A 9,515-nucleotide genomic window follows, 5' to 3' on the forward strand; every position below is an offset into this window, starting at 1 on the left:
AAAAAAAAAAGGACTAAAAGGACTAAACCTTCTGCACAAGTCCATCAAGGATCAGTTTGCGCAACTGAAACATGAAACCAAGTATGCCAAACCTTCATTCAATTAGGAAAACAAATTCAAACTAATGTCATCGCTCAAGATGATTATCCAAGCCATTGCAGAGAGCTGTATTATTATAACCACTATGTATTACACTCCTTTTTACAAATTTCATTCTTAAGCAGAGCCTCCTATCTCCTGTGGGGAAACAGAGCCAGAAAGTGTTGAAGCAATTTGCTAGACATCACACAATGATTCAATGTCTAGGCTGAGAAAATATACATGTTGCAGTCTCCTTTCAAACACTCCTTCCACTTGACTGTGGAACCTCTACACTTCAGATATACTTGGTAATTCCTGCAGAAATCTTTGCAGTTCTGACGCCAACGATTCCCTTGGCTTGCTACGGAGACTAAGGGGAGTTTTGCTACTCAGAACATCACAGAACACGCACTGTAAGTCTGCACAAGTATTGATCAAAAATACCCCAAGATGTGGCAGCCTCATGTCCCCCCTATGAAGCTTCGCTCTACCCTTGTCCAAAGGCAAGTCATTATCCCATACAACCTTGGCATGAAAAAGTACGTAATTTCCAATAGATTGCAATAGGATGATAGAGGGTTAAGATGTCTTCCCACATAAGCCTAACAAATCCATACAGAAAGGCTTGAAGAATTTGAAGTAAGATTTTCCTGAAAAAAAAAAAAAAAAAAAAGAGTCATGGCATGTTTTCCTGGGTAAAGTACAGGCATTTTAGTGTTTTTAAAGTAGTAAGAATCACTGAGTGATAGCATGTATCATCTCCAAATCCTTACTGTTTGAGAAGCCCACGTGACACTGTACTACATCCACCTCCATTCAGAAATAAAGACATGGTGTGAGGCCATGTCAAAAGCCTTGCGCAAGTTCAGATACATCAGTTGTACTTCCTTTGTCTACTAAAACCATTACTCCATCATAGAAGGCCATCAGGCTGGTCAGGCACAATCTGCTGTTGGTGAAACTGTGCTGGCTGCCTTGGATCACCTTCTCTTCCCTCATGTACCTTAATGTGTCTTCCAGGCACAGAAGTGCAGCTCACCAACTGTCATGGTTTTATGATTTTTGGTTATTGGTGTTCCACATCATCACATCATGTAGTGCACTGGGAGTTAAAATGTTAATGCTCCAGTCCCAGGTACCTGTCCCAGAAGAGAAGAAGAACTACATTTCTGTCTCCGAGCTGAAAGAGAGATTCTCCAGGAGACAGTACAAAATGAGCAGAGAGCCTCCATGCTGAAAAGGAGATTTCCAGGAGAGAGTCTGAGCTGAGAGGGAGAATCTCCAGGTCCAGAGAGTCTCCTAGTTGAGAAACAGCGTCACCAAATCCAAAGAGAGAGTCTCCAAGCTGAGACAGAGAATCTCTGGGTTGAGAAAGAGTCTCCTAGTTAGGAGAGAAAATCTCAAAACCTGGCAAGAGTGTCTCCAAACTGAGAAAGAAGGTCTCCAAGCTGAAGGGGAAGATCTCCAAGCTGAGAGAAGGAATCTCCAATCTCAACGGGCTACCTCTGAATCTGAGCAAGATTCCTTTCAGTCCAAACTTCAGTTCAAACAGAACGAGACACCTTCCAAACTGAGGGAGACACCCTCCAATCTGAACTAAATACCCTCATAATTGAACGAGACAGACTCTGAACCAAGATTTTCCAAGCTGGAGAGAGAGCATTTGAACTGACCAACCTGATCAACCACAGGAGGCACCAGAATCAATGTCTCCGTCCACAAATAAGAAATACAATCTTTTCTGAGTGTAGTGGCTTTTTGGAGAATTCATGTTTCATACTACAGCCTCATTGTAAGCCCCCTCTATCAGGTGATGCGGAAGAAGTATAACTTTGTGTGGGGTCCTGAGTAGCAGCAGGCATTTGAGCAGATTAAGCAGGTGATAGCCCGTGCTGTGGCCTTGGGGCCAGTACAGATGGGATAGGATGTAAAGAACATTCTCTACACTGCTGCTGGAGAGAAAGCTTCCACTTGGAGTTTATGGCAAAGAGCCTCAGGAGAGACCCGAGGCTGACCCCTGGGATTCTGGAGTTGAGAATACAGGTCCAAAGAGTGCTGCACTCCAACTGAAAAGGAGATCTTAGCCACGTATGAGGGGGTTCGGGCTGCTTCCGAAGTAATTGGTGCTGAAACACAGTTCCTTCTGGCACGTTGATTACTAGTACTGAACTGGATGTTCAAGGTAAGGGTTCCCTCTATCCATCATGCTACGGATACCACTTGGAACAAGAGGATTGTGTTGTTACACAACAAACTCACACGGAGAACCTCAATCATCCAGAAATCTTAGAGGTGATCATGGACAGGCTTGAAGGTATAAAGTTTGGAACATCACCAGCAGAAGAGGTATCGTGTGCTAAAGAGGCCACACCATACAATGAACAACCAGAAAATGAAATTTGCCCTGTTCACAGATGGATCATGTCATACTGTGGGGAAGCATCACAGATGGAAAACTGCTGTGTGGAGCCCCACACAACAAGTTGCAGATGCCACCGAAGGTAAAGGAAAACCAATTTGCAGAGGTAAAGGCTGTCCAGCTGGCCTTAGATGTTGCTGAATGGGAGAGGTGGCCAATGCTTTATCTTTACACTGACTCATGGATGGTGGCAAGCCTTATGGGAGTGGTTACAGCAGTGGGAGCAAGATAACTGGCAAAGAAGGGGTAAACCCATTTGGGCTGCTGAACTGTGGAAAGACATTGCTGCCTGAATAAAGAATATGATTGAAAAGGTGTGTCATGTAGATGCCCATGTGCCCAAGAGTCGGGCTACTGAAGAACAACAAAATAACCATCAGGTAGATCGAGTTGCTAAAATTGAGATGGCTCAAATAGACTTGGACTGGCAACACAAGAGTGAATTATTTATAGCTCAGTTGGCCCATGAAACTTCAGGCCATCAAGGAAGAGATAAAACATACAAAGGGGCTAGAGACCAAGGGGTGGATTTAACTATGGATGCTACTGCACAGGTTATCCATGACTGTGACACATGTGCCACAATTAAACAAGCCAAGAAGATGGAACTTCTCTGGAGGGAAGGGTGATGGCAAAAGTATAAATATGGGGAAGCATGGCAGGTTGATTATATCACCTTGCCACTATCTCACAGTGGTAAGTGTTATGTGCTTACTATGGTACAGGCAACCACTGGGTGGCTTGAAACATATGCAGTACCCCATGCTAACACCCGAAACACCATACTAGGTTTGAGAAACAAGTCCTATGGCGACATAGCACTGCAGAAAGAATTGAGTCAGATAATGGGATTCATTTCAAAAATTCTCTTGTAAATACGTGGACCAAAGATCATGGCACTGAGTGGATTTATCACATCCTCTATCATGCACCAGCTTCTGGTAAAAGCGTACAATGGGTTGTTAAAAAGCATGTTGAAAGCAATGGGTGGTGGAACATTTAAGAACTGGGAGAAGCATTTGGCAGAAGCCACCCAATTGGTCAACACTCGTGGATCTATTAATCACGATGGTCCTGCCAGCTCCTTACGTATTGTCAAGGGAGATAAAGTCCCTGTAGTACCTGTATAGAACAGGTTAGGAAAAAGCAGTTTGGGTCTTTCCAACTTCTGGGAAGGGCAAACCTCTTCATGGAACTGTTTTTGCCCAGGGACCTGGATCCACTTGGTGGGTGAAGCAGAAAAATGGGAACGTTCAGTGTGTACCACAAGGGAATTTGATGTTGGGGGAGTGCAGACAGTAATTCCATATATATATATAGGTTTGTGTGTGCGTGTGTTTAATGCTTGTTAATTATGGTTTGTTTGTATATGTTAGGCATGATGTAGTGATGTAAAATAAGGGGTGGAATGTCATGGTTCTATGATTTTTGGTTATTCCACACCATAACATCATGTAGTGCACTGGGAGTTTAACTGCTAATGCTCCAGTTCCGGGTACCTGCCCCCGAAAAGAACTACATTCCCCAGAAGACTGTTTGCTGTGTTGTTATCGTTTCTGCTGGGGGGAAACAGATCTAAGGCCTTTGTAGGACATATGACCTCTCCTTCTTCATCAGGCTTTCCTCCCTGCCGCTCCAGACTGCGCATCTCACTTCAGTGTTACGGTGAGGTCTATCCACCTTTTGGACATTCTCTCTCTCATTATATTTGATTTATTAGCTTCAATTCTAATCATATTGTATTGTAGTGTGTTATCTTGCATTCCAATACTATATTTAGTAAATTAGTTTGTTTCTCCTCAGATGGTTGGTATTAATTATTTTGGGGTCCCCTGTTTCCCTTTTCTGGAGGCATGGATTTGTGGAATCCCTTCACCTAGTCACAGAAAGCTAGTCACAAAACTGGGCCAAACCAGCCCATAAACCATTGACGCCAGCCTATAATTCCCCAGATATTCCTTTCTAGCTTTCTTAAAAATGGGAGTGATGTTTCCCTTTTTCCAGTCACCAGGGACTTTGCCTGACAGCCATGATTTTTCAAGAATGATGGAGAGCAGCTTGGCAACCACATCAGGAAGCTCCATCAGAGTCCAGGAAGCATGTTGTCCAGTCATTATATACAATCATAGCCTAATGAGGTGATCTTGGACTTGCCCTGCTCCTACTGTGCAAGAAATTTTGCACCCCTGACTCCAGCTTAGAAGTTCAAGGATACCAGAAACATGGCAAGCCTGATGGGCAATGAAGACTGAGGCAAAGAACTAATAAAGTATCTCAGCCTTCTCCATATCTGAAGAGGCCTGCTCTCCCTCTTCATTTATCAGAAGGGATGCACTCTCCTTTGCATGTCTCTTCTGCCCAAAGTATCTAAAGAAAATCTTCTTGATGCTTTTAACATCCCTTGCCAGTTCAATTCCATCCATGCCTGGTCTTTCTTGATCCAATTCTTGCACATCCAGACAGCATCCCTGTGTTATTCACAGAAAACACATCCCTTCTTCGACTCCTTATTCTTTTCTTCCTCAGTTTGACCAGCAGACTCTTACTCATCCATGTTGACTTCCTGCTTCGTCTGCCTGATTTCTTTTTTTTCCTAGAGGATGAAGAGCTCTAAGAAAGACATTCCTAAGTGCTACCAACTTTGTTCAGATCCTTTCTCCTTAAGGATAATTTCCTAGGGGAACTCATCCAGAAATTCCTTAAAAAGTCTGAAGTTGGTTTTCTTGAAGTTCAGGGCCTTGCTCTTTACCAGGCCCACATTCCTCAAGACCACAAATTTGACCATGGGATGGTTCCTGCAGCTGAGGTTGCTTCCAATCTTAGCCTCCATAACGATCTCTTCCACATAAGTGAGTGCCAGGTCCAGCACCACTTCACTTCTGGTTCGCCTGTCCAACACGAGAGAGTTGTTGTCAGCAGAATCCAGGATCCCTGGTGACTGCTAGCAGTGTGCTGTGTTTTCCCAAAAGATATATGAGTTGTTGAAATCCCCAATCACAATGAGAGCCTGCAAGCATGATGCCTCTTGCAGCTGAAGAAGGAGGGCCTTATCAACAGGTTCCTCATGGTCAGATGGCCTGCAGTAGACCTTGATCACCAGACATACTTGATTGGTCTTGTCCCTAACTTCAACCTACAAGCACCCAACTTGTTCACAGCCATTCCTCAGAGGAAGCAACCCTCATCCTATCCATCCTGTAACACAGAGAGCAATTCCCTAAGCTCTCCTACCTTGCGTATCCCTGCTAAAAGATTACAGTCAAGAGTGCTAGTGTTCCAGTTATGTGAGTCATCCCACCGTGGTTCGGTGAAAGCAGAAAGAGCAAAGTTTTCCATTTCTGTCAATTCCCTACAGTGCCTGTACGGATGGGCACCCACAGCTTTTCTGGGCAGCTGTGCCAGGGCCTCACACCCTCCAAGAGAGGAATTCCCTCTCCCAGTTCACCAGACCTCCTCTTTTCTCAGGTCAAAACCTTGTCCTGTCACCATCAGGCCATGGAAAGTCGCTCAGCACACACACACTCGAGAAGCCGGCTGAGCTGTTGACCCGCAGACCTTTATTAGACTCTCTGCTGCAACGTCCCAGCACGGGCGCGCTGCAAAAGGCCTGAGGGAGGCCATCCTTGCTCCCTGCTGATGGCAGCACCGGGCCCCTCGCCCTGCTGCCCACAGGAGCCGCCGCCCTGCCACGCCCTCAGCCTGGTGGTGAGGTGGTGACCGTGATGTCACAATGGTGGCCATTGTGACCCGCGGGCCGGGAGCAGAGCAAAGGCTGCCGGGCTGGGGCCCTGCTCATTGCGGCTTGGTGAGGCGTGGAGAGAGCAGGGATTTTCTTGACTCTCTTGTTTCTCACGGTCGATGCCGATTATGTCTGAAAAGAAGGAGGAGGCCCCCAACTCTGGGGAGCCAGGTGAGAGCCCCAGCTTGGCCCGTGGCTGCCCGCTGGAGCTGCTGGGCCTGCAATGCCCCCTTTCCCTTCCACCCCCTCCAGCCCTGCCCCTCAGCCAGCACGGCTGGCACGGAGCAGGCCCTGGGGACGGCCCCCAGGAACACCCGGCCCTGCCAGGTGCTCACCGCTGCTCACGGTTGCTCTCTCCTTCCTCTCCAGTGTGCGTGCTGTGCCGCCGCGCACAGGTGAACCCGGACATCTGTGGGCAGACATTTGCCAGCAGTGGGCTCTGTGCCCACGAATTCTGCTTGGTGAGTTCCCTCAAGGGCTAGGGCTCCTGCCAGGAATGCTCCCTTCCTTTCTGGCCTCACGAGATCCCGCACTTTTCTCTCCTGCAGGTCTTTGCCAATGGCCTTTTGGAATGGAGATGCCCAGTGGGGGGAATTTTTGGCTTCCCCATTGGCGCCATCCAGCGCACAGTCCAGCTGGCAGGCCAGAAGGTGAGGACCTGAACGGAACGGGGAGTTTGGTGCCGGCAGAGGCTCGCACCGGCTTCGCCTGGGCCCAAAGAAAGCGATCGCGGCCCTTCCAACCGGCTCCGGGACAAAGCCCCACCACCGCAGACGAGCCTCGTCTGCCAGGCAGCTCTACAGAGTGTGAGGCAGCGGTGCCCACACCCTGCGCCCTGCCCGGAGAAGTGGGGCTGGCTGCGGAGGCCCCGAGCCCACCGCTAACGGGGGCTTCTCTGCTCTTTCCAGAACTGCTTTGTCTGTGGCGAGACGGGAGCTGCCATCAGCTGCGCGCAGACAGGCTGCGAGCGCAGCTTCCATCTGCCCTGCGCCGAGGACGGGGAATGCGTCACGCAGCACTTTGGGCAGCACAGGTGAGGGCTGTCAGCAGCAGCCAAGCTGCCGTCCCTCCCTGTTCCTCCCAGGGAGGAACCCGCAGCGACACCTCCGGCATCCTGCCAGAGCCAGAGCCCAGGCCTGGCGCTCTCTCCTGGTCCTCTGCCCTCCTCACAGCACTTCTCACCATGCCCACCCCTTCTGTCCTCCCGCCCAGGTCCTTCTGCTGGGAGCATCGCCCTCGGCAGGCAGCAGAGGCAGCTCCATCGCAGAACACCGTCTGCGTCATCTGCCTGGAGCCCGTGGGGGACAGCACGTCCTACCACACCATGGTGTGCCCGGTGTGCAAACAGGCCTGGTTCCACCGGGGCTGCATCAGGGTAGGAGTCCTCCCGTCGCCCCGCGAGCACGGCTGGTGCTCAGCAGCAGCCAGTCCCGCTCACGCTCACGCTTGTGCTTCTCCTGCAGAAACATGCCCTGCACGCTGCCACCATGCGCTTCTTCTGCCCCGTCTGCGGAGGAAAACGGCGCTTCCGCTCCAGAATGACCACGCTGGGGATCCAAATCCCAGTCAGGTTGGTGTCCTTCTGCCCGGCTCCACAGACACTCAGGCACAGGTGCTGTGCCTGCCCAGGAACTGCCCCTGGCCCTGGCAGGCCATCCTGCAAGCACTGGTCTCAGCTTCATGGAGAAGCTGGGAATGAGCTCAAGGGGGATGAGCAGGGATGCCCTGAATCTGCCTCATGCCTGGGGCGCTGGGGACTCATCAGATTCTCTCTCTTCTCTGACAGACGACCATCTTGGTGGGACGACGCAGCATACCAGCCGCTGCGAGAAAGCCACAGGCGCTGCAGTGCCAACACGTGCATTTACCTAGGAGGCAGGGAGAGGGCACAGGAAAAGGGGTGAGTGACCTCCGCAGTCCTCTGGGGCTCTGCGTGGGATTTCAGCCTCACTATAGGCTTGGAGGTGTCCCTGGAGCAAGGACAGAGCACCAGAGCCATGCCGGCCGCTCCCTGCCTTGGCTCACTTTGTCCTCACAGCCACAACCCGTTTGCTTCCCCAGGCTCTGGCAGCTGTTCATCTGCAGCTCCTGTGGCTCAGAAGGCACGCACTGGTGCTGCTCCTTCTGGGCCATCGGCAGAAATGGCTGGGAGTGCGACACCTGCGCTGGCAGGGGCACCGGTAAGAGGCAAAGAGTCGCGTGCCGCGGGACTGGGGCCAGGCAAGGCCTGGCAGCGCGTGCTCAGGGTGGCCTCGCCACAGTCTCTCTGCCCCATGAGGGACGGCAGCCTGTCCTGCCCTGGGGCTGCATGTTCATCCTGCTGAGCTTCCTGTCTCTCCTTACAGCACCCCGCACCAACTCCGAGCATGCCAGCCCCAGCACTTCCAGCCAGGAGGTACCGGTGCCTTCCCCCGTCTTTACAGGACCTCAAAACATCAGCTCTGGTCCTGCTACGCAGGCAGCGTCCAGCCCGTCCTGCAACTCCCAGCTGCCTGAGCTCAGCGTCCAGCCCAGAGTGCCGCAGGCTGAGCAGACTGGCACCCGCTCACATCTATCTGAGGAGCGGGGCACATCTCAGCAGCACCAAGGACGCGGTGGGAGAAGGCGGGCACCAGCTGCAGGCGCTGAAACCTCCTCCCAGAGCCCCACCAGACGGGGGACCGCGCGGTCCTCCAGAACCTCCCGGGCACCTGCAGCCACAAAGCGTCCCAGGCAGCGGGAGACCGGCCGCACAAGAAGCCGCTCCCCGTTGCAAGGCCGGGCCTCGGGCTCCCAGAGTCGGCCCCGAAGACACCGTGGTGGGAGCCGTACGACACCCCGAGGTGCTCAGACCAGCACCCGCACCTCGGCCAGACCAGCACCATCAGGGTCCTCGAGGGCTCCCCCTCTGCCTGCACGCAGGAGACAATCCAGGCAACGAGGGCGGGCCCACACTCGAAGCCGATCCCCTGTGGGGCGTCGCGCTTCGACTTCCCGCAGCCGGCCCCGACAAGGCCGTGGGAGCCGGTCCAGGCAGCGGGGACCAGCCCGGGCACGAAGCCGCTCCCGGGCAAACCATCCCAGAAGACGGCCCCACAGCCAGTCCCGAAGACGGCGCTGATGCAGCCGTGTCCCATCCCCTCGGGATGGCTGTGGTCCCAAGCGGCAAAGAAAATCAACCTTGAAGAGGGTCCACACATACTGCCTTCATCCTTTGGTGGACCAGCCCGGGCACAAAGCCGCTCCCGGCTCCAGCAACAGAGAAGACACCCCCACAACCAGTCCCAAAGACAGCGC

General features: G+C 51.9%; 2 protein-coding genes across 3 annotated transcripts in view; one reads left to right on the forward strand and one right to left on the reverse strand.

Annotated features, from left to right (window-relative positions):
- Positions 1-9,515, reverse strand: part of PLPPR1 (phospholipid phosphatase related 1) — a 298,083-nt gene that overhangs the window by 269,507 nt on the left and 19,061 nt on the right. The gene's annotated exons all lie outside the window — the stretch shown is intronic.
- LOC109364076 (PHD finger protein 7-like) lies at positions 5,304-9,507 on the forward strand. Of its 2 annotated transcripts, XM_019610641.2 has the most exons (9): positions 5,306-6,410; positions 6,609-6,700; positions 6,788-6,889; positions 7,148-7,272; positions 7,452-7,614; positions 7,703-7,809; positions 8,026-8,139; positions 8,301-8,419; positions 8,585-9,507. In XM_019610641.2, the coding sequence occupies exons 1-9, from the start codon at positions 6,359-6,361 to the stop codon at positions 9,337-9,339; spliced, it is 1,629 nt and encodes a 542-aa protein (XP_019466186.1). In that variant the 5' UTR covers positions 5,306-6,358; the 3' UTR covers positions 9,340-9,507. The 2 variants fall into 2 exon arrangements, with proteins under 2 accessions (XP_019466185.1, XP_019466186.1); XM_019610640.1 differs by having other exon boundaries at positions 5,304-6,700.

This window comes from Meleagris gallopavo, chromosome Z (genome assembly GCF_000146605.3).
Source record: "Meleagris gallopavo isolate NT-WF06-2002-E0010 breed Aviagen turkey brand Nicholas breeding stock chromosome Z, Turkey_5.1, whole genome shotgun sequence".
NCBI lineage: Eukaryota > Metazoa > Chordata > Aves > Galliformes > Phasianidae > Meleagris > Meleagris gallopavo.

Bases quoted from the DNA above. Each gene is read 5' to 3' on its own strand.
- LOC109364076 (XM_019610640.1), top strand. From the start codon at position 6,359: ATGCCGATTATGTCTGAAAAGAAGGAGGAGGCCCCCAACTCTGGGGAG. The intron at 7,273-7,451 runs GTGAGGGCTGTC...CCTCCCGCCCAG, and splicing joins CAGCACTTTGGGCAGCACAG to GTCCTTCTGCTGGGAGCATC. The intron at 7,810-8,025 runs GTTGGTGTCCTT...CTTCTCTGACAG, and splicing joins GGGATCCAAATCCCAGTCAG to ACGACCATCTTGGTGGGACG.